General features: G+C 33.6%; 1 protein-coding gene across 1 annotated transcript in view; it reads right to left on the reverse strand.

Annotated features, from left to right (window-relative positions):
* Positions 1 to 26,386, reverse strand: part of hiw (MYC binding protein highwire) — a 1,014,282-nt gene that overhangs the window by 900,826 nt on the left and 87,070 nt on the right. The window contains exons 10-13 of the mRNA XM_090402616.1: positions 18,497 to 18,638; positions 12,478 to 12,554; positions 10,131 to 10,335; positions 373 to 540 (exon numbers count right to left, since the gene is read on the reverse strand). Coding sequence (XP_090258742.1) covers positions 373 to 540; positions 10,131 to 10,335; positions 12,478 to 12,554; positions 18,497 to 18,638 — 592 coding nt within the window. The remainder of the gene's footprint in view (positions 1 to 372; positions 541 to 10,130; positions 10,336 to 12,477; positions 12,555 to 18,496; positions 18,639 to 26,386) is intronic.

Genomic DNA, 26,386 nt, shown 5'->3' on the forward strand with positions numbered 1-26,386 from the left:
AATTTCATTGTACTGTGTGAGACTGTCCTGCTTACTGGAGACAAAGCAGTGTGCAAAAGTTCAATGTTTGGTGTCTAGAGCAAGTTTTCCAGATTATGTAAAAAAATAAATAATAATCCTTAGCATGCACAAGTACTAATGTACTATAAGCGCACAATCTTTTATGGATAAGAGTCACAAAAAAACATCCTTCAGTACAGCAGCGATGCCATTAAGCAATGGTCAGAAATTTTTGATATTTTGTTACAATGAGCAAATTCTATATTATTTGCTACAGTAAGAGCTAACAGTATTACTAAATAACATAGACTGAATTAATGAAAAATTATCATGTTTCTTTCAAGATATAATGAAATTTTCACCTCAGCTCACCTGTGTTATGATCAGAATGAGCAGTATCTTTTCCAAACAAATAGAGTTCTCCATCTCTAGTAACCAATGCACTTGTACCATTATTACATGCAGTTGTTACCACATGATGACCATCCATTTTTATCATCTTCTTTGGTTTAACTGGCTTAGGTTGTCTCCTGCCTTTACCTAAAATTTGATATGGGTGACAGAATAAGGTTTTAAATAGTTGTTCAAAATGAAATGTATAACATGTATTTGATTCCAAGGTCATTCATGAAGAATCGGATTTTTTTAAAAAATCACTAGGCAAACAGGTCTGTATTTTAATTTTCAGCTTTTATAAAAAAAAAAGTTTTCATGTTTAATTTTTTTTTTTTTGAAAGCTAGGTCTCTATATAACAACAGACTGCATACAAACGTATGACATCATCCAGTAATGCCCCATTGAATTATCAGTCGTATGATGGGACATTAATAGCATGTACATGTTACATGCTATTAATGTGCTCCTGAAACAAGGCATGATACTAACTGAAATAATGCCCATTGAAAGTTATTTTCATTGTTATTAAGATAAACAATATGCTAAAAGAAAAATACAAACTTTAAATAATCACTATTATATACAAAAAATCATCATCATCATCAAATTCCTGCCATGTACCCTCAAGGGGTGTACAGGATATGATAGTACTACATGAAAAATTTACATCATTACTAACTTCCTATCTACAATTTTCCTCCAGATCAGTCTATTACTTGTCAAGACTCCAATATTATCAGATCTTATATTTCTGTCGTCTAATGCACTTTGTACCGTATCAATCCACCTATATCTTGGTCTTCCTCTAGTCGTTTTCCTGTCAACCTGGCAGAGAATACTTGTTTTGCCAATCTTTCCTCGCCCATTCTGTTTAAATGACCATACCACCTGAGATTAGCTCTGCTAATGCATTTCTGGATATCAACAATGTCAAGTTCTTTCCTAATATCCTCATTTTTAATATGATATTGCCATTGATACCATCTGTTCACGCTCCTAATCTTTCTCAGGACTCTCATATCTGTGGTCTCTAGTCTTTGGTCAAGTGTTCTACTTTGACCCAGCTCTCAGATCCATAAGTTAAAACTGGTTTGAACACTGTCTTGTATACAGCTAATTTAGTGTTCCGACTAATTTCTCTCTTATTCCATATGAATTTATTCAATTGACTTCCTACTGGTTACATGTTAAAATTACACAGGACAAAATTACACGGGATAAAATTATTATTTTATCCCGTGAGTTTTTAAATTTTTATGATGAATTTTATATTTATTTTCAGATAAGAGTTCCATTAATTTTGTAATACTTTATAAGACCTACCTGTTGACTTTAATTCGATTAAAATATTATTGGTATTTTGTTGTCAAATTAAACATATAAACTTTCTTAATATTGCAAAAATTACTTTTAATTTAAAAAATAATAAAAAACAAACACTAAGTCATATAAGCTATACAACGTAAAAAATCCAATCGTCTATTAGAGTCGTAATTTTGTACAATATTTGAAATACGTTGTTTTAACGAAATGTACCTATAATGTCCTGGGTTTCGTTGACCAGTTAAATGCTGCAAATAGTTTGTATGTTGTAAAGATAATTCTTTAACAATGTTATCCAAAAATTTCCAAACAGTTGGATGGGAACACAGAAAGAGCGACTGAAGTCCATAGTGCCATCCTTCGATATAATTTGTAGTTCTAGCTATACAGTTGGCTGCAGAGTGTCTATGGTTCCAAGTAGAAATATTGAATAGAGGTTGTCTATAAGTGCCGTTCCTGAGCTGTCAACCTCGAATATATGTACGTTCGAAGTAAAGGAGAACTTGCTCGATTTATTCATTATATTCGTATAAATTAGAGAACAGATCAACAACTTCTAAAAATGTTTCTAACACTTCTTCTCCTGGTAAAAGTGCAAGTGATTGTAAATGACTGCAAATGACTGATTGGATATAGAGCTTTTAGTCCACATTTATTTACTTTGCATATAATAGATTGTGATACGTGGAAAAAGCAGCCACTAATTTCGATGTTTTCAAACATGGTACAGAAAGCATTCGTTGCTGCTGTTTCAAAATCGGTCAAACTTTTTCGTGGTCGAGCTTGAGGAATTTTCTCCAGTAACATGTTCCGCATCTTCACATATATTTCTTCCTTTTTCCCTGGTAGAAAAGCCAGTAGACACGGAAAAGCGATGCCTGAATCATATTGGACATGGATACTGTATAACTGATAATATATTTCTGGAACCACTTTAAATGTACCATCTGCTAGCCAAAAATCGTTAACTGCAAGTTATCTAGAAGAGTCTTGCGACCAATTAGTATTATACATTCTGGATCTTCTGCCCCGGAATCATCAATAATCCATTTAGAGTACTTCTCTGGATTTGACGGAACGTTTCCGATTGTTTTAGCTTTGGATCTATTTAATCGCCTCGTCATGGAGCTCTTCTTCGGTAGGCACATTTTTAATCCGTCTGATACAGTCACTAAACTGTTAGCTATAATTGCATGAGCCGTTGCGCCTGGTTTCGACATTTTTCTTTTCATTTGATTTGCAAGATGATGAGCTTCAGATTCAAAAGTCCTATTAACATGACAGTGTTCTGAAGACTCACGGATAATCTTGTCGTCTCTGGTATTGAGCAGTGATCAACAATGTAAAGTTCTAAACTTTGCACAACGTCAATGAATACTTCCGATAGCAGTTTCACGGTGACGAACAAACTCAAATCCTTTGTAAATTATAATTTGATCACCTTTATTACTGACGCCGTACTCAAAATCAGCCATGGGTAAATTAAAAATTAATTTTAAAAAATTAATTACGAAATTTATTACGTCGCATGTTATACACTAGTTGTATTAAGAGTCACTAAACTAGAATTGAAGAATGTAAGACAAAAATTTACTTATATACCTTCACCCAAACAATTCTTAGAAATTCTCGAGTAGTTCATGGTGATTAACAATTGTTGACTGGTTTTACGTTAGGAAATTATTCCTTATAAATCTGAGGTAAGTACTAATTGGGATAGCTAATCACTACATCATTTTGAGTTTCCAACTAAACCACCTCCCTAATCCCCTTGCCCAAATCTGCAATAGTGATTTACCCCTTGCTGATTATAAATTTTGTACAATTTTAGGTAAATTTTATTTTATGTGTAATTTCTTGTGTATTTTTTCCTTTTAATTTTTTTCTTAGTGTATTTTTATCTATGTGTAATTTTTGTTTGTGTAATTTTTTTCTTTGTGTAATTTCTTCCCTGTGTAATTTCGTCTTCTTGAAATTTTTACAGCGCAATTATTTCACGTGTAATTTTGTCCTGACACACTTCCTATTATACCAGCTTTATTGATTCTGTTGTCTATTTCCATATTTAATTTACCATCTTCACTAAAATCGTGCCTAAATAGGTGAAATGTTTTACTTGTTCCATAGGTTCTCCGTTCACAATGCAGTTGACATTTTCAATGATTCTGCCTATTTTTATTGTCTTTGTTTTTTTATTGCTGACCTTCATACCATATCTATTACAACAGTTATTCAATTTAGTCAAAGAATCTTGCAGACTCGTAGCGGATTTATTGATAAGTATAACATCGTCCGCATAAAGCAAAGAGCTGACATTAACATCTCCAATTTTGATATCATGTTTAATACCACTTTCTTCATAATATGATCCATATAGATAATGAATAACAGAGGGGATAATGTACATCCTTGTCTCACACCAGATTTAACATTAAACCATCTTCCTGTAATTCCTTCAATTCTAACTGCTGACTTGCAACACAAATAAAGACTAAATATTGCTTGATATAATGCCCCATTGACACCATATAACTGTAGCATATTGAATAGCTTCTCTCTTGGCACCTTATCATAAGCCTTTCTCAGATTTATAAAATCAAATAGAGATCTTTGTTATATTCCCATGATTTCTCCACTATTTATCGTAAAGTGAATATCTGATCCTGACATTTGGCCGCAATCCAGCATGTTCTTCACCAAGCTTTTCTTCTACAATTCTTCTCAACCGTTTCTCAAGTATACTTGCATATATCTTACCAGGAACACTCAGTAGGGAAATACCTCTGTAATTCTCACATTCAGTTTTATTTCACTTTTTATATATGGGTACTATGACAGCTCTACTCCAATCATCGGAAATTCGTCCCTCTGTCCAGGCCTTCTGAACTATGCAGTGCAGCCACTGCAAGACTTTTATACCACTATACTTCAGCATTTCTGGTCTAATATCATCTACTACTGCTGCCTTTCTACATTTTAAGCTTTTGATTCTACTTCAAGTATGAATATGCATTCCTGACTATATGTCTGTTGAGTGTTTTTTTACCACTGTACTATCACTGCTTGTTTCATTTAGCAATTTCTCGAAGTAATTACTCCATACTTCAAGGATATCTTTTTCTCCCATTTTCATGTCACCTTTATCATCTCTAACTCCTTTTACAGCACTCTTTCCTCCATTCCTAAGTTTCTTCAACAACCTCCAGAATATTTTGCCACCTTCTTGATATTTATTTTCTATGTTTTTGCCAAAGTCCTCCCATGACTTTTGTTTAGCAAGTTTTACACAGTGTTTAGCTTTCTTACATTTCTCTCTGCATTCTCTAAAAGCACAAGCTGACTTATTTGCCAGGAACTTTTGATCTGCTTTCTTTTCTTTTCACTGACTCACTCACATCTTCTATTTTCTTTTCTTTCACTGTCTCTTTAACTTCCTGTGTCCACCATGGAGTTCTGATTTTTCTATCCTTGCAGACAACTTCACCATATGCCTCTCTGGCTGAATCAATCAAGGTTTTCTTCAAGGCTTGCCAATGAATCTCTAAAGTTTGGTTCCTGTTCTCAAACTCTTTCATTTTTGTTTCAATAATCTTTGTGTATTTTAGTCTTCAGTTCACATCAGAGAGCTGCTCAACTTTTATTCACTTTAAAACTTTCTTACATGTTATTCTTTTCAATATGAAATTCAATTTTATTCTGCTCAAGACTAAATAGTGATCACTTCCAATTTCAAATCCTCTGTACACTCTGGTGTCCTGCACAAGGGAGAAAACATCACTATCAACAATAACATAGCCAATGAGACTTTTCTTATTCCTTGCCTCTTCTCTCCATGTGAATTTGTGCACATTTTTATGTTGGAACATGGTGTTAGTAATAACCAGTCCATGTCCTGAGCAGAAATCCAACAGATATTTGCCCTTATTATTAGCTTTGTTCTTTTCTCCAAATTTTCCCAATATATTTTTGTATGTCTGACAATTATTTCCCACTCTGCTATTTAGATCCCCAACAAGAACCAACTTTTCTTTTTTCATTGCGTCAGATGCTTTCTCTAAATCCTCAAAAAATTCCTCCACTTCTACCTTAGTAGAACCTCTGTGGGATGATAGGCACAAATAAGTCTTTGTCCAGTTCCCCATTCTGATATTTGCCCACATCACTGTACTTGAGACTGCCTGCCATTCAAGAAGATTAGCCTCATATTTAGTGTTGAATACTATGGCTACTCCTTCTTTTCCTTGATTGTCATTACCTGAATATGACATTTTGTATTTATTGCTCAGAACAGTCACCCCTATTATGTCGATCTGGTACTTATCTAATTCCTCAGCTAGCTCCATTTCTTTTGCCATTCAGGCTTCTTATGTTGATAGTACTGATCTTTAACTCTGGTGATGTTGAGTTGGGGTGTTTTTTCAGATTTGTTCCAGTAGCTGACTTTTCACTGTTCACCCTAGTTCACTGGTAAAAACAACAGGGGCCTTGTTTAACCGGGCGACGCCCCAGCCGGCATGAAATTTTGTCAAGTTGTACCATCATTTTCTATGTTGTATTTCAAATTGTATTCTTATTGGTTTAAGCCAATAAGAATACAATTTGGTCGGCTAAATCCCAAATTGCCAGCCCATCCTCGTTCATTCAGTATCCAAGTAGATACCCAACAGGGTGCACAATGAGAAAGTGAGGTTGGACATTAGGTCAGAAGCCCTGGTCGGTTCTCCACATTCCTTTAAAGGCTATACATTCTCAATGCACAGAGACAAAATGTTTTCCCTGACAGAATATAAAGTAGCTGATACATGCCTCTAGATCAGATTCCCTTAGACTGAGTATAACATACAACTTCATCAAAAGTAGAACAATTTAAATATTTAGGAGCAAAGATCACTCGCCAACCAAATGAGATGGTGGAGGTATCGAATAGAATAAAGAGAGGTAATCAGATTTTCTATTCTCTCTTTCTCTCTCCATGTACTCACAGTTCAAAAGTTCATTGGAAGACTAAAATATACATAAATTGATAATTCATCCAGTTGTCACCTATGGATGTGAAACCTGGATATTGAGAATTTGATTTCAGATTCTGATAGGAAAATCCTTAGAAGAATATTCAGTCCAGTAAATGACAATGATCTCTGGAGGATCAGATACAACCATGAGTTATATCAACTTTATATCAAACCCACAATATCTAGTTTAATCAAGTTGAAAAAGTTGCAGTGAGCAGGATATGTTTTTTGTATGGAAAATGACAGTATTCTTAAGAAGACAATAAATAGTAAAATTATCGGTAATTTTAAATACCAGAAGAAAAACTTAGAACAACATGGATAGACACCATTGGTCAAGATAGCAACATCAATGTCTAAACTGGAGAAGTAAAGTTTTTGGACAGAGTCAGAGGCCACAAATCCAGAAGGCCAAGGCTCGATGTGAGCTACAGAACCATAAGTAGTAGTAGTAGTAGTAGTAGTAGTTATGGAAATAATTCATGCACAAACTTCTGTTTGTTTATGTTTAGATAAAGAATTGCAAGAATAATGTAACTTCTTATCTGGTATAATTTACTCTCTAAATGAAAAAACTTTCTGTAATGACATCATGAAGTGATGGGCCTCCATAGCTCAGTCAGTATAGATGAAGCCCTTTGGTTGAAAAGACCTGGATTCAATTCTCACCCATTATGTGAGGAACCTTACCAAGGTATCTGGTAAATGCCAGCTAATGATACTAATGATAGAGGTGACAGTTTGTCTTTTGTAGATGGCAACAGATGAGAAGACATTCACAAGGTATCTGGTAAATGCCAGCTAATGATATTAATGATAGAGGTGACAGCTTGTCTTTTGGTCTCTTTCGACTAAAGGTGAGTTAGCCAGTCTCATACAGAAATAGAGGATTTTTTCACCTGGAAACTTGGGTGGGTTTTTTGCAAACTGGCCTGTGAACACACACATGGATCTACAGTCATAAAATACATACTTAATCCCTCACTAGGAGGCCTCAACCAGTCCTAAGGGACAGTGGAGGAACATGGTGAACCCCCCCCCCATACGAATAAATAAATTGAAGTGACGGGGGGAGGGAAGAACATTAAATAATACATGCTCACTATATACTGTTTCTGAGTTGTATACACAAAGATAAAATGGTTTCTCTGCACTTTATTGTCTGTCATTTCATTAAGTCTAATCTTAATGAAAGGTACCTGTGGCATGACTATAAACAACAAATCACATGATAACCACAGTAATTAACTTTAATGAAATGAAAGTACAGATATTTCGTACTGAAAATAACAGTACTTCATCAATGCATAGAAAAAAGCAAATCAAAGAAACGGGAATACAAGATACATGCCACAGTCGATGGTTTACCAATTAAAAACTGTTGCTGCGTGCCAAAAATTAATATTAATAAATAATATTATTAAAAACTATTTTTGATGGTTACATAAAATGAGAATCACCCAAACTTTTGGGAGAGAGAGAGAAACAATCATTCTGATTCAGATTTGGCGAATGTAAAAGGCTTTGAAACTTTCTTTGAAAAGGAATTCATATTTAAAACTGCTTCTATGGAGAAGACGAGCTTCATTCCACCAGATATTGTGTTTAGTGTCAATACTATGTTGTGACAGACCGGACTTTTGAAGGTTCATGTATTCAATATAATATTGATGTTTATTAATTCTTGCTTCCACAGAATGGCCTTGTCTGCCCAAAGTATGTCAGATTACATTCACAAGGTATCTGGTAAATGCCAGCTAATGATACTAATGATAGAGGTGACAGTTTGTCTTTTGTAGATGGCAACAGATGAAAAATTTTGTTGATGGGAAAATATATAGAAATAAGGTGATACTTCTTCAAAATTCTACTAATCGGTTCAGAGATACCAGAAATATAAGGGATTGGAATCCTGTGGTCTATTGAAGAATCCTGAGGTGTTGGAACATAGAAGTCAATTATCTGCTGGATTTGATTAGAGTTAAATTGGTTACAACCATTGGTTAGCATCATGATCAGGAGGATCAAGCACGTACATGGTTGAAAGAACAAGAGCAACAGACAAATACTACAACCCAAACTCTCCAAAATTTATACAACAGTTATGAACTCTTTCTTCTATAAGCAGGGCAACAGTCCTAAGGAACTATGGATAGAAGCATCATAAATAGTAAATTTAAAAAAAGAAAGACTGTTTTTAGAATCTGCAGTGGCACTCAGAAATCAACCTAATTTAAACAAATACAGATGCATCAAACTTTCCAAAATTTGGGAAACATTAATTGTCAGAGTCCTAGTTTACATCCTAGGCAGCCTACAAATGCTCATAGAGGTCGCACCTAGATAGGACTTTAGCGTCACCCACGTGTTTCATTGAGTACTGTGTTATCTTTGTGTGAGGGTTACAAGTGTTATTTTACTCCCTGAAGATGAATGAGATGCAATATTGGAAGCATTAAAATTAGTTTTTAATCCTTTCTTAGTGCTGTCACTACTCCATTAAACCTCCAACATGATGTCCTCCCAGCACTTAAGCCATAACACAAGGTCCTTCACACAATTTTTCATTGGTGAAGAAATAGCAAGCAAAGCAATGTGTACTATTTCTTCGGTAAGTCCAAACTATCATAAATATTACTCATGTCTAACAGAAAAGTGAAATGGAAACAATTTAAAATAGGCATTTACAGTTTTAATCTCAACCTGGGAGTAAAATTTTAATTATACTAACACCACAAATTTTGCACATTGCCACAGTGAACTTGAACAGCATAATCTTATAATGCTTTGGATTACATGAAAAAGCATCAGGAAAAAAGAATTACAATTAGTGATAAATGATAGTCTTCTCCTACTCGCTTTTGATTTCAAACTTTTATACATAATTAAATTATGTATAAAAAGTTTACTGAATTTTAAGTTATAATCTGCATAAATAACATTTGATTAGTTACAAAATATTTGTAATAGATTTTTAACTGAAGCCAAATTAGTTCTATGGAGTCAAGGATTTTTCTCCCACAAACTTGGGGGATTTTCCTCCAGCATGTAACAGAAAAACCAGCCAGAGGAGTGACATGGCATACCATGGAAATATGACTGATTACTTTCTCAAAATTAAAATCAGGTCTATAGAAAGCCAAGTTGTATGTAGAGGCCACTAGACCTAATACATCAAAAAGAAGATGGAGAAATTAATACTGTTTTGATGGGACCAGGAGAGAGAAAAAAAAATGCTCTAGAAGGCCAAGAAAAGGTAATACTATTAAATTTTACAAAGAATTTATACCCTTTTAAAGACAGCAAAGGCTATTCATTGAAAGCTTTGAGTAAAAAAATAAAATAAAATAAAGAGAACAAATTTTTGAAAATATATATATAAATAGCTAATTACATACTCTGATCTCCATCTTCTCCACGACGGGCAAGACCTACAAAAAATAAACTACCATCTTCAGCAACTAAAAGTGCATGTAGTCCATCATGACCAACTGAATAGTGAACTATCTTGGGAGACTTAGTAATTGGTAACTCAGCCCATTTTCCTGTTGTAGGCCCTCCTTGTTTAATTCCTAAGCTTTGTGACTTTCCTGTAAATAAAATCTGAAAAGCAAAAGAAATCAATATATATTCACTCAGCATTTAAATTAATCAATGTCATCAAATAAATATGTAAAACCAACACTTCAGTGTATACAATAGTATGTTAACAGTTGATGATGCTGAATGTTATATTGCAATATTATGACACAGAACATTTAAAAGGTATATTTTAAGAATCATTTTGGAAAATATTTTAAATTATTTAAAATATTAAATGATAGGTCATAAATAAAATATATGCATTATTATTTCTGAGAGAAATAAAATATACTGGGTTATTAAAAAGTCAAGGTTGACTCTCCACATTACCTATAGTGAATTTAGACAGCTAAGTGTGACTTCTGATCTATTGCTCACTGTCTTGCAACAAGGAAGTGTGCAACGAGGAAGCATGTGAGGTCAAGATTTTTTTCATTGCAAGTGATGAGATTTGTGGAATGGGGGGGGGGGGGGGAAGCATTAGAAGTTTTGAATGCATCACATCTTTGGTGATGCATGTTCGAGTAGAGATATGTATTTAAGTATGAGTTACTAAAATGGCTCTCTCTCTCACACACTGAGTCCTTGAGCTCCCCTGGAGGAGCATATATCTTACCTGCTTCTAAAAAGGCATCAGAAACAAAGTTTTCCAAAGAATGAGTTTGAGACAAACAACAAACTACTCAAAAATTTAGAGATCTCTTCAACAAAGGGAAGAAAAAACATTCACTGGAATCAAAAACAGTGGTCAATTTAATTTTGGCTACATCCAAAGAAGGCAGCATTAAAATTCAGAACAAAACAAAGGCAAGGCTTAAATTATACAGTCACAACAAAGAATATTCTACAGCTCACTTTTATTGTCCATGATGAAAATGTCATCCACCATTTCACACAGAAGTAGCCAATAACATTAGGCTCAACACAGCAGGTGAATATGTCAATCCAAACTATAGACAAATAATCTCTAAGCCACAGAATTAAGCTCTAAAGTCTCCAGAACAACAAAAAAATAATAACAGCAGAGAAAGTCAGAAAAAAAAAAAAATATTATTATTATAATGAATGGAATAAAATCAGAAAATGTTAACATTACTTAAAGACAACATAATATATCAATTGACAGAGATACTACATGTGGTCTAACGAAAAAGTGTCAGCCTACTAGCCAAAACAATATTTTACTCTGACAGCATTACAAAGAAACTCTAAGAATGCAATTAGAAGCATCTGCACATATTTCCAGACCACCAAGCATTTTAACAAAATTACCATCACAGAAAATAGGACAAACACATTGAAAATAAAGCATAATATAATGCAACAAAAAGAAACAGACCTAACAATAACTTTTGACATTGTAATCATTGTTATTACATGTTACCTCCAAAGAATCCAAGAACTTATTGCAAGGGGTCTACATACCACACAACCCACTTTCCATTCCACTATCTATACTGCATTTTTTACCACCCACTTACAGTATTTTTGTCTGCCAATTGTGTGTTCTGTCTGCCAATTTGTCTTTGAACAATTGTGTGTTCAAAGCCACAGCCAGTTGATTGGAGAGTGAAATAATATCCATTCAACGAACTAGGCCAGCATTATATCAAGTAATTACAGCAAATTTAATCATGAGCTTACATTAATTCAACTTCCTGTTCCTTCCCTCCCTCATCATAAAGCAACAAATGCATGATTAGCAATTGTGACTGGTTTCAATATAGTGAACAGTACATATGTATTGTTCACTCTTTTACATATCCTTTTAGCAGAAATATTGATATATGTTTCTATAGTTATTTAAGGACTGGTACTATTACTATCTCAGATTTGTTATTTATAGTTCATCCTGAGGAAGGAGTAATCAAAATCAAAATGAAATGGTTGAATGAATTCCAGCTACTCTTGTTATGAAATGCAGTGAATATTGTAAAAGTAAGGAATATGAAAAGTTCAAAAAATTTTGATACTATGTACTGCTTTTATTATTAAGAACAATGGAGTGCAAAATTTCCTGTGATGTAATAACATTAGAATATTCCTAAAACAAACACTTGCATCAAAGAAACACGTATTTTGAAAAAACAGAATACCAAGCATATGTGACAAATTTAGAACTTTTACACAGAATTTGATTACATGTTAGAGAAGAAAATTTACCTTTCCTGATAAGGTCTTCACTAATGCAAAATCTTTACCACATGCAATACTGGCAGGCTCTTCATCAGATCCCAAGTCTATAAATAAAATTTGATTCACATTACATACTAATAATGTTTCAGGCTTCCACTCCCATAAATGAATAATCAATCATTTGGGCAAGGTATTCCTTTATTATATTCTAAAATACACTATAGGACTAAGTTGTTAGACTGGGTATCTTAGTTAAACTAGGTATTTTATTTAATATGTTTCCAAACTGGAAGTATATCTCTAAAGATCCCTCCCCATTCAGTATGAAGAGCCAATGAAGCATCACTTCCACATAACAGTAACCAAGTGAATGGAGGGAAAACACTTGCTCATTATGGAGGGAAAACAGTTTTATTACCAATAAGTTAAAAAATCAAAATCTTTTTAACAAGCAACTGCTCATTAAAAAGCTTTTAACCTAATCAGAATCATTTAGCTTAAGAATAACATTAGTCATGAAGATGTTTTCAAGTTTCAGCAACATATGTCATGGATCCATTTAATGTCAAAAAAAATGAGATCGCTTATGTTAATGCAAACAGAGGAGCATGCTACCTTCCATTATAATGTATTTTAAATACTGCATGAATTCATTTCAATCCTTATTGAAACTGCCAAATTTCAATCGCAGTTACATTTGAGCGCTTTCATACTAGGCAGTATAAAAGCGCTCAAATGTAAGCCATATCTTTCAGAATAAATGAAATAAAATTTTAAAAAAAAAATGGAAACTGGTATTAAAATCGCTAAACTACTCTGGATCTAAGAATGCAGTGGCAGATTTAAAGTTTTACTTGGTGTGCAACTATGTATCGTAGTCAAGGAACACGTGTTCTTGTTTTCATCCAATAATATTAAAACTTCTGTTTGCAAAGAGAGATTTGGATATAATACAATAAAACCTCGATATAACGGACTAATTCAGGCAAGGGGATGTACGTTAAATCCGAAAGTCCGTTATATAATAAAGTAGATTTTCCGAATGCATATGTTAAAAAATTGACAAATTAGTTAATTTATATGTTTTTACTTATGTAGAAACTTTTATGTAATTAAAATTAAGTACTGTATCTAATGAAAAGTTTAATTTCACAGAAACGTTTTCTATATGTATTATTGCTTATAACTTCACTGTGGTTTTTGATCTAATTTTTGATTTAACGTTAAATTAACTCTTTTCTGTTTGTCCATATTTTAAGGTTAGGGTAACAAAGATGTGCTTACCATTCATACATATCTAATTTTAAATTTATATTGAAAAGGTCTATAAAATGCGTACGTACATAAACCATTCACCAGAAGTAAACAAATGCAAACTACTGGACGTGGCTTAGCGCATGTCAAAACATCGGCTGGCAAGTGTTAAAACTGCCGCAGATAGTCATGCCACACAACAAAAGAACCAATTACAGTGCGATTGTATGATCACGTGCTAATCATTCACCGAACATGATTTATGAGCGGTGACTCATTTATGTCGGCTAAATTCGCCAAAATTTGTTAAAAATAACAGGAAATTAATAACAAAAAATAATCTGTTAATTTAATTATAAGAAAATCTTGGTTAAAAGCATTTTAAAATTAACAGGGTGTTAATTTTCACATATGACATATGGACCAGAAATTTTATCCGTTAAATCTGAAGTACATTAAATGGAGGTCCGTAAAATCGAGGATTTACCGTAATACACATAATTATATACCCAGATTATAGAGATATATAATAATGGATATATTATTTTATATCCATTATACTCTTTATACTGTGCTCTTCATACCATACTCAATATGACTTAGGTCATAATTTTCATTTCTTTACTTCAATAGTAATGTCATCTACTCTTATTACCTGTGCAACATTAATGAAAATTGTGGTCAATGCTTCAATTTTTTTTTTAATGATGAAATTATTGTTTGACATAATGACAGAAGAGAATGAGAGAGAGATTTCCTGCAACTTGTGTACTGTACTTCAAATTATTTTATCTTCTCTACCTTCAGTGGTTCCATTCCATTGCTGAACCAATGACAACTTCATTGGTGCCTATTTATTAGTTAGAAAATTAGATCATTATTCTAACCCAAATTTCTTTTTTTAAAAAAATAAGAGCAATTATTCGTTTTCCTTCATTTTTAGTAGCAATAACGTGATCAAATGTTAAAAGAAAAATAAAGCACTATGGTGAGAAACTTAACTAGTAAATTTTATATAGAAGAAAATACATCTATTTTAACATGATTTCTGCCTACTAATCATTCTGAGATTTTTCCTTTAATCTGCAAAACCCTTAACTTAGTAGTAAAAAGCAAAAAAGTTACTTGTGCTTAGTTGTAATGCTTATCCTTCTGCACATTACAGTGGTTGCAACTCCTTTCAACTTTATACAATAATCTACCATTTATCTGCCCACATGGTGAAAGCAATTTTCCATTCCGATAATTGAAGGGTTGGATAACAATAGTAGAGTTACAATTTCCAACTTCTGGTACAGTGCTGCATTAGAAGCTGGATGACATGCAAGGGTAGGTTGATTGAAGTGTCATTGTTGTGAAGATTGGATAAACAGTAGATAATTGTACATAAAATCTTATTTCAATTAATAAAGTATTAAAGAGAATAATGTTTATTTTGTTTTAAAAAGTTTGCTTTTGCATAAAATTTCTAGTAATTTTTTTCCTTTCAGAAGAAGAATTACTCAGGTAACACTAAATACATAGCATAAATATAGCACAAATAAATGTGAAACAAACTAGACATTAACTTATATTCTTTTTTATAATGCTATGTCATAATACAGTGCATCTATAGAAACATAATTTATACAAGGAGTATTGAAAATAATTTTAATTTATGCAAATGTAAATTTCTGTGATTTAGCAGTTCTGTGGGAAGTTTTCGGTATTGAAACCATTATAATATTATAAGGACTTTAATAAAAATAAGCAATTAAAACCCAACAAGTTTCGCACGTTATAAGACTTACATCATCGGGGTAATGGTACATAAAAGTTTTACACAACAAAAGCCTAATAACAATTAATAGGCTTATTATTACACATATTATATGTTTTTGATAACTTCAAAACTGTTAAATATAATTGATAAACCAGAATGTAAATAATAAATTTCTTACTGTATGCATGTTGGAACATTGCTAGTTGTTGCTATCACGTTCTGTGGTATTACGCATGCTATATCCTGGATCTGTGGCAGATAAATTTTTGATGAAAGCAGACCATACTTGATGTAAAATTAAGCCTTGATTTTTATTGCATTTTATAGGGATCCTAAGCATTTGTGAGGCTTCTTTGAATTTTTTTGTAAAACAGTTATGATCAATATATTACATTTTTGTTTGTTGCCAGAGTATTTGATGGCCAGTAGTGGTTGTGTGGAATGCCAGGCCTGATTTATACTCTTCTTTTTTTCGACGTCTTTTACGTGTTCAGACATGTAGATCTCTCCCAACCTTCCTCTTTCGCCTACAATCGGAAATATCCACATGTCAGAACATTACCATTTGGATTCTGGTTTATCGATTATATTTAACAGTTGTGAAGTTATCAAAGCATCTAATATGTGTAATTAATTATTAATAGGCTTTTGTTGTGTAAAACTTTTATGTACCAGTACCCCTGATGATGCAAGTCATATGACTTAAAAAGATTGTCTGGTTTTAATTGCTTATTTTTATTAAACTCTTTATTTATATTATAATGTGGTCTCAATACTGAAAACTTCCCATAATTTTAATTTATATCAAATCCCACACACACACAGAAATTTGTATAACCTACAATATGTTGGTGGTGTAATGTGTGGTCAAGCACATGAGAAGAGAGAGGAACCCACTATTTCTTTATAATAGTGGATGTTGTAGTCATTGAGAGGAAGAACTGTTCCTGAGAATAAAGGTAAACAGTATAAAAGAGCAGGAGGAGAAGCAGGTTTGCAATTGAACTACGGATATTGAGAAAAGCTGCTCCAGAGAATAATAGTAAACTATAAAAAAAGGAGGAAGATAAGCAAGTTCAACTGGAATATGAATACTGATTAGCTGCTGCTGCTGCTGGTGGTGCTGCTCAATATCCAGAATATGCCCTCCTCTGAATAGTAACAAACAAATGCGAGAAGGTTTTCAGTATAACACTGCAAATATAAAAACAATTTTCTAAGATTGGGTGGACCTAGAATTTGCAGAAAGTTAGCAGTTGCAAGGTGAGAAGTAATATCTTGACCAGAAAAGGGGGCTGAGGAGGTAACAGATATAATATATTTGTGCTAGGAAAAGTAAATGTCAATAGGCGTGATCAGATCTTGTCAGAGAATTACCAAAGGCAATAAAAGACAAACTGAGTGGCATTGTACTAACACAGCTCACATTATTCAGTATTTGAGGGAATTCTCATGCTTGGCATAATTTCCCTTCAAAGTGATATCTCAAAAATTGCAGTATCTTCTGTAGTATTAGCAACAATGGTTTGCTTCACTTCTGATCATATCAAATTTTTGCCCTTGTAGTTCACATTTAAGCACTGAAAATACACAAAAATCAGCATTTGAAGGATAGATGTAAGGCTACCTGCTTAAAGGCTATGCATTATCTTGAATACAAAATCACAGTATCAACAAGAACACCACTTGTATTTCCTGAATGAATTACTACAAATAAATCTTAAGTGTCCTACATAATATTCACTACTCGATTTCTTTCTGAAGTACCCAGTTAAGTTGTGTGCAACATGTGATCAGAGTTCAATTTCACTGGAAAGACTTCCACAGATGTTTATGTTCATCAGTGGAATCATGAGAAATCTATATTGTATGTACTTGGCTCCTGGTGAATCTAACTATGATAACATGGTGTAAATATGGTGTAAACTTAGGAGAGACTACTACTACATGGCAATCCCAAGTCAGAATAAGAGGAAGTTTGGACAAATGGAGTAGTTATTCTTCTCCCATTAAAAAAATCAACAAGCAATCAAGAATACAAAGTATCTAAATGTAATCTGCTAGATCCCAAACAACTACTATTTAATAGCAGCTGTCCAGAACCTTGGTTTCTGTGGCTTGATATTTCTATGCTTTTGTGTTTGGCAAATACGATATGCAACTTTTTAAAGAAATTATTAATTACCAGTTTCATACAACATTTTTGTGTACTTCCTCAGATTAAAAAAAAATAAAATAAAAAATAAAAAAAGGTATTCACAAAGAGATTTCTAAATTAATAACTGTTATTATTCAAATTAAACTTGAACTACATGTTGAAAATCCCAGTGAGATGTTGGACATGCTTTGTGCTGTCTAACTTCTCTCATAGCCTAATATGCAGGTCTTTTACATATGCCACTCATAGCTGATTTAAGATGAGACCTTGGTTTTTATTACATTGAGCAGGACATTTCACTTGCTTCTTTAAATCTATGAACCTAACTGTTGAATTCCATGTATGGCAGTATAGTGAGTTGCCAGTTCACTTGATGTTTTCTTTCAATGTGTGAAAGGCCAATCCTGATTTATGTGACTGTTTTTTTTTTGTTTGTTTGTTTGTTTGTTTCACATCCTTGACATGTTCTTTTTGACAGGTCTACAAGTATTGTTAAACATTTTAGCCTTTTTACAGATTGTGTGTGTGTGTGTGTGTGTGTGTGTGTGTGTGTGTGTGTGTGTGTGTGTGTGTGTGTGTGTGCGCGCGCGCGCACGGGCGTGTGATTTTTTTTTTTTTTTTTAATTAGCTTAGTGTAACCTTATGAAACTTCATAAACTAATTTAAATGCATTTTAAACTAATTTAAAGTTTCGTTGGCAAACTTCAAAATCTGTAAAAACAATTTCTTTTGAAATAATTATGGATTATTTCAAATTGAGGTTAATCTGATGCTAAACACAATATTGCAGAAACCAAATGAATCACAGCATCCTTCTGAAAAGGTTAACTTTAATTAAATATTGCTAAAATTTAAAATAAAATGTAACTTACTAATTGTATGAAATGTTGCTTCTTCTTCAAAGATTCCTGATCCATATACATCTAAACATTTCCTTGCTAATTTTAAGGTTAATTCATGAATACATGGCATTGGAGAAACAGAGGGCTTATAAGTTCTTACTAGGAAACTATCCTATGAAAATGAAATAAAATAGAAATTAATTAGAACAGAAATGAAACATGACATAGTGTCAAATAATTGCTTTATCTCTTTTTTTTTAATCTTAAAAAATCAATTATGTTTTAATGAATATGAATACTGTAATATCCAGATCACATTAACAATCAAACAATGCATTAAATCTAAAATAAATGATAAAATCCAATTCTTTAACTCATAAAACTTAAAAAACTTTTCACTTTGATATCAATAGAGTATTCAGTGTACTTTCAAATGAGGCACAAGCAAACTTAGCTGAAGGATCCATAATGCAAACATGGCTATAAAACATGAATAAAAGAGTAACACAGTCTAAATTTCCCTGAAGTCTTAATGTTGGGAAAAATAAATAAATAGCTAGAGTGAGCCATGTTAAGAAGAACAATTCTCCATAAAGGATAACTTTAGACCATCACTTCCATTTAGATAAGGGTATTGTATCATGATTCCCCTCTCTTTATACAATTGCACCATGAGAAAACTTTTTTAGTTTTCTTCCAAAGAATCTCGTGTATGGAAGAGATGGCATGTTCAATAAGTCCAAATTGTTCTCACTATTATTAGTATAAAATTTTATACAAATCAATCTTCTAATGTAAGTTTTATACTGTAATTATTTTTAAGTATGCCAACTTACATATCAGTTCATCAAAATACTTAATCATAATTGCATTTTTTATATAAATTATCAGTGAATAAATGAAAAAGGAGTCACTTAAGGATCAAGGCTAGGTATTTATTTTTTTTTTTTAATCTGACCCACACAAAAGGTCACAAGACTTATTAGCAGATCAGTGCTGTGTATGGGCAAGAGGATAAGAAGAAAGAAGCAATCTGTTAACTTTTTTCTTTTGGAAAAAAAGTGAAAGAATAATAGTGACCAATTCCTCACAGTATTGTCCATGAAAACAACAGGATTTGTCCTCTTCTGGATAGAATCAAGCAATCTCAGAGAGGATTTTGGTGCATCACCCTAAATATGGGAACAATATTCCATGGTTGTGTGGACTTGGAATTTGTTTAGATTTAGCAGCTGTGTCTCATGTGAAAGGAGTACATAAAGGTTTTTTTTTTTTTTTTTTTTTTTTTTTTTAACCAGCTGAAGAAGCTATGGTTGGAACATGTGCCAGGAAAGGTTGGAGGTATATGTCAGTGCAAGAAGGAAAATCTGATCACATTTTGATATCTGGGTGTTATTGAAAGTAAGAGAGAGAGTGATGGAAGCTCTTTCTTGTGAGAGATCAGAAAGGACTAAGTTTTGGTGGCATTAAAGTCTACAAGGTTGTCTTTGCCTATGGGATATATAGGCTATGAGATCAGAGTTCAGGACATTGGTCATGGTGGATCTTGAGGATTGCATTAGTTGAGCACAAGGGTTGTCGAATGAAAAGGAGCAATAAAGTGTACTGTCATTGTCAAAGCTATGGATAGGATTGGAGGTCTGTGAGAGCAGATCATTTTTATATAAGAGGAAGAGAGTGGGGTGAAAGAATGGAATCATGGGGTGCTCCTGCATTGGTGGAGAAATCTGAGGAGAGAAACAAGTGAGAAAGTTGGTGATCCAGTTGCAGAGTGTAGAAGCTAGATCACAGAATGGAAGTTTGGTAAGTAGGCCCTGTGCTAAATCCAATCAAATGATTTTGAGATGTCAAGAGCAACTATGTGAGTTGCTCTGGAAACAAAAAAGTAAAACAGAAAGTAGAACGGTAGAACTAGGAAGAGACTCACACAAAGCTTTTAAGGAATATGGAGAACCAACTGGAAATTCTGACATAATGTAAATCCTAACCTTTTCATGGTTCATTCGATTAATAGATATCTATCTAGATACTAAACATCTGACCAAACTGTATTCATAATGCTTAAAAACAAAATACAGAATTATGGAACAACATTTAAGGGAATTTTATGCTAGCTGAAGCATTGCCTAGTAAACAAGACCTCTGCTCTTTTCATCAGAAAGGTGAACAGTAGAAAATCAGTTATGTAGAATTGAAGGTTAGCACAATCATATAAGAGCCATCAATGGAAAAGAGTGGAACTGACAGAAGGATTAAGGTCAACATAACTGGTGTTACCAAAACGAAGAAGACAAAAACAGCTGAAATTATTCTAAATACCATTACAGGATTTTATATTCAGGCAATAATGAGCATGAAAAGGAAGGAGTAGCTATAGTATTCAATACAAACTATGACGATATTCTGAATTACAGACAATATCAAGCACAGTGTGAGAACATCAAAATGAGGAATTCAACATTGAGACTTATTTGTGCTTATGGTCCCATAAGCAGGTTCGTTTAATGAAGAAAGAAAGGAATTTGAGTCATTAGAGAATGCAACTGACACAAAGAAAAAATTAAAAATTTTGGCACTTGTCGGAGATCTTAACAACAGAGTAAGAAATTAATAGCAGATATACAGAAATATTTGGGAAATGGAAAAATAATGATAAGTGCCTACTGGATTTTTGTTCAGAACATGGACTAGTTATTACTGATATATGTTCCAGTAAAAAAAAACATGGAAAAATTCACAGAGATAAAAGACACAAGAAAGAAAGTCTCATTGAGTATGTTATTGTTGATAGTGATATCGTCACACTAGTTCAAGACAAAATCAAATACAGGAGATTTGAAATAGGAAGAGATTGCTATTTAGTTCTGAGCTGAATAAAACCAAATATAACGAAAAAAAAAAGTAAATAAAAAGTTTCAAAACGAATCAAAATCAAACTGCTTTCAGAGGTAAACTATAGACTCAAATATACAAATCAAGAAAAAAAATTAAAAATTTGGAGACCGGAATCAAGCATGGGAGACTCATTGGCAAACATTGAAGAAACATGGATTGATTCCACCAGGGAAGCATGTGGTAAAGTCCTGCAAGGACAGAAAAAAAAGGCACTCCATGGTGGACTCAGGAAGTGAATGAGAAAGTGGTAAAGAAGAAAGCATATCGAAAGTTTATGACAAGTAAATCAGCATGAGCTCCGATAAATGCAGAGAAAATATAAGAAAGCAAAACCAAGCAATGTAAGGAAAGCAAACATAGGAAAAAGAAGCAAAGCAAAAAAAAGTCTGGGAAGACTTTGGTAAGCATACAGAAGGAATCAGAAATGATAATGGGAGCATGAAAACTGAGAATAAGAACATTCTAGATGTGGAGTTATTACTTTTAAAGATGACTGAATGAAACAAGAAGTGAGAGAAGAGTGGTAGAAAATATTCAAGAGGAATACAATAATGGATACATATCACTACTTTCAAGGTAGAAAACACCATCAAAACTTGAATTGTGAAAAGGACTGGAGGAGATAATATTCAACGAGAAATGTCCATATGTGCAGGTGAAAGTTTTCAGTGGCTGCAGTGCATAAATCAGAAGGCCGGAATCTGATGAATGGAGTGGTGTTCTCATAATATCCATCCGTAAGAGAAAAGGAAATAAAACTGTGAATGACAGAGAAATACAGGTAAGATTTATGGAAGCATATTTGAGAACAGGGTAAGAAAATTGTAGAAGAGAAACCTTGAAAAGAAAAAAGTTGGATTCAAGCCAAACAGAATCAGATTTCCATTTTAAGACAAATAGTTTAGAAAGCATGCAAAAATAACAATCATCTATATTTGTTTTGTCAATCTGGAAAAGGCATATGACTAGATACCAAGAGAAAAGTTATTTAAAATACTACAATTATATGATTTTAATTGTTATATTATATTGAGCAATACATGGTTTACTTTTGAATTGAAATCAATGGTTAGAATTAAAGGAGATACTGGAAGAATGGTCTAATATTAAATAGTGTGAGAAAAGGGTGCACATTACCTCTGCTATTATTCATCATTTACCGTACTTTTCCGTGTATAAGACAATACATTTTTTCTAAAATTTTTAGACCAAAAATTAAGGGTCATTTATACATGGGGGTAACTAATTGAGAGACCAGTGGTACCCTTAGCGAAACTGCCGGTACCTTTGTCTCCACGAACACGCTTCTGCCAATCACTAGCCTTTGTTAACTCTGTCAATTGAAGTCATTAATGGCTGATTCTGAATAAACCAATCAGAACTCTGAAAGCATTCAGACGTCTGTAACTCGTTGGTGGGGTAAGTTAATGCATTAACAATATTTTGAGCGCTAGCCCATAAAAATGTCCGAAAATAAAAAACAATTGTCATATTCTTCAAAATTCAAGTTAAAAGTGATCAATTACGCAAAAGAACACGGAAATAAAGCTTCTGAGAGACAGTCTGGACCTCCTCTCACTGAGTGTATGATTACACAGTGGAGATGTTTAATATATCGATTTCTTACTTTTGGGTTCGAAAAGGTAGGGTTTGGAGTGCTTAAGAGTCAAAGCTGTATAACTGAGAGGAGACCTCCACATAGCCTTTAAAGGAATGTGGAGAACCGACCAGGGCTTCTGACCTAATGTCCAATCCTCACCTTCTCATGGTGCACCCTGTTAGGTATCTACCTGGATACTGAACGAACGAGGGCTGGCAATTTGGGATTTAGCCGACCAAATTATATTCTTATTGGCTTAAACCACAATATTAAATGATGGTACAACATGGTAGAATTTCATGTCGGCTGGGGCATCACTCAGTTAAACAAGGCCCCCTGTTGTTTTTGCCAGGGAACCAGGATGAACAGCGAAAAGTCAGCTACAGGAGCAAACCCTAAAAATACACCCCAACTCAATATCACTAGAACTGAATATCAGTACTATCAACATAAGAAGCCTGAATGGCAAAGAAATGGAGCTAGCTGAGGAATAAGAATACTTGAAGTACCAGATTGACATAACAGGAGACAAAACTGGTGAGCTCTTTCTGAGCAATAAATACAAAATGTTATATTCAGGCAATGACAATCAAGGAAAAGAAGGAGTAGCCATACTATTCAACAGCGAAATACGAAGCTAATCTTCTTGAATGGCAGGCAATTTCAAGTAGAGTGATGTGGGCAAATATCAGAATGTGGAACTGGACAAAGACTTATTTGTGCCTATGGTACCACAGAAGGTTCTCCTAAGGTAGAAGTGGAGGAATTTTTTGAGGCTTTAGAAAAAGCAACTGACACAATGAAAAATTAGTCCTTGTTGGGGATCTAAATAGCAGAGTAGGAAATTATTGTCAGACATACAAAAATATTTTGGGAAAATTTGGAAAAAAGAGCAAAGCTAATAATAATTGCAAATATGTGTTGGATTTCTGCACAGGACATGGACTGGTTATTACTAACACCATGTTCCAACATAAAAATGTGCACAAATTCACATGGAGAGAAGAGGCAAGGAATAAGAAAAGTCTCACTGACTATATTATTGTTGATAGCTGATGTTTTCTCTCTGGTGCAGGACACTAGAGTACAGAGGATTTGAAATTGGAAGTGATCACCATTTAGTCTTAAGCAGGATAAAATTGAATTTCATATTGAAAAGAAGAACATGCAAGAAAGTTTTAAAACGAATAAAAGTTGAGCAGCTCTAAGATGTGAACTGTAGATATAATATACAAACATTATTCAAGAAAAAATGAAAGAGTTTGAAAACAGGAATCAAACCTTGGAGATTCAGTGGCAAGCTCTGAAGAAAACATTGATTGATTCTGCCAGAGAGGCATGTGGTGAGGTTGTCTGCAAGGATAGAAAAATCAAAAGTTCCTGGCAAATAAGTCAGTTTGTGCTCTTAGAAAATACAGAGACAAATCTAAGCAAGCTAAAGACTGTGTAAAACTAGCTAAACAAAAGTCATGGGAAGACTTTGGTAAGAACATAGAAAATAAAATAAACATCAAGAAGATGGCAAGATATTCTGGAAGTTGTTGAAGAAGCTCAGAAATGGAGGAAAGAGTGCTGTCAAAGGAATTAGAGAAGATAAAGGTGATATGAAAATTGGAGAAAAAGATATCCTTGAAGTATGGAGTAATTACTTTGAAAAATTGCTAAATGAAACTAGCAGTGATGACAGCACAGTGATAAAAAAAACACTGACCAGGCATAATATCAAGAATACATATCCATGCTTGAAATAGAAAAAGCCATCAAAAGTCTGAAATGTGGAAAGGCAGCTGGAGTAGATGATATTAGACCAGAAATACTCAAGTCTAGAGGTATAAAAGTTTTATAGTGGCTACACTGCATAGTTCAGAGGGCCTGGACAGAAAGACAAATTCCAGATAATTGGAGTAGAGCTCTCATAGTACCCATATATAAAAAGGGAAATAAAACTGATTGTCAGAATTACAGAGGTATTTCTCTACTGAGTGTTCCTGGTAAGATTTATGCCAGTATACTTGAGAAACTGTTAAAAAGGACTGTGGAAAAGAAGCTTGGTGAGGCCAAATACAGGCTGTCAGGATCAGATATTCACTTTATGACAAATAGTTGAAAAGTCATGGAAATAAAACAAAGATCTGTATTTAAGTTTTGTAGATCTGGAAAAGCCATATGACAAGGTGCCAAGAGAGAAGCTATTCAAAACGCTACAGTTGTATGGTGTCAGTGGATCATTATATCAAGCAATACTTAGTCTTGAATTGAGTTGTAAGTCAGCAGTTAGAACTGAAGGAAGTACAGGAAGATGGCTTAATGTTAAATATGGTGTCAGACAAGGATGTACATTATCACCTCTGTTATTCATTATCTATATGGATTACATTATGAAGGAGTTATGTGGTATTAAACCTGATATTAAAATTGGAGATGTTAATGTCCGCTCCTTACTTTATGCAGATGATGTTATACTTCTAAATAAATCTGCTACAAGTCTGCAAGATTCCCTGACTAAATTGAATAACTGTTGTGATAGATATGGTATGAAGGTCAGCAGTAACAAGAAAAAGATAATGAAAATAGGCAGAAGCATTGAAAATATCAGTTGCATTGTGAATGGAGAACCAATAGAACAAGTAAAATATTTCAGCTACTTGGGCACGATTTTTAGTGAAGATGGTAAATTAAATATAGAAATAGACAACAGAATCAGCAAAGCTGGTATGGTGGGAAGTCAATTGAATAAATTCATATGGAATAAGAAAGAAATTAGTCGGAACACTAAATTAGCTGTATACAAGACAGCGTTCAAACCAGTTTTAACTTATGGATCTGAGAGCTAGGTCAGAAGTAAAACACTTGACCAAAGACTAGAGACCGCAGATATGAGAGTCCTGAGAAAGAATAGGGGCGTGAACAGATGGCATCAATGGCAATATCATATTAAAAACAAGGATATTAGGAAAGAACTTGACATCGTCAGCATCTAGAAATGCGTTAGCAGAGCTAATCTCAGGTGTTATTAAAACACTTAAGGAAATGAACAACGTAGTTAAGGATATAAATTAAATTATACTTTAATAAATATTTTCCGATATTTCGGCAACGTCACGTTGCCATCTTCTAAAGGAACTTACAAAAAAAGGCACGTGCACATAGGCACTACAAACACAGTAACTGGGAATGAAGAGATGAAGCTATTGTGCTCCTAAAAGTCCTGATGGTGCCCTCTAGCGGGCTAAGTAGGTGTTCTTGGCCGTTGGGCTGAATGTCTGCTGATGTAAGCCTCCCAAATTTGGGGCAGTCGCATACAACCAAATTTGTTGAGGTTTGGAGAATTTCTTAGGGCTGCGGCTGATTCCATAAATAGTCTTTCGAATTTGTATTTGCTACGGTGTATTACTGTAGCTTTCTTCCGCCGTATTCTGTGGCGT

Source organism: Typopeltis vanoorti, chromosome 13, assembly GCF_054136105.1.
Source record: "Typopeltis vanoorti isolate ZY-2024b chromosome 13, IOZ_Tvanoo_1.0, whole genome shotgun sequence".
Taxonomy (NCBI): Eukaryota; Metazoa; Arthropoda; class Arachnida; order Uropygi; family Thelyphonidae; genus Typopeltis; species Typopeltis vanoorti.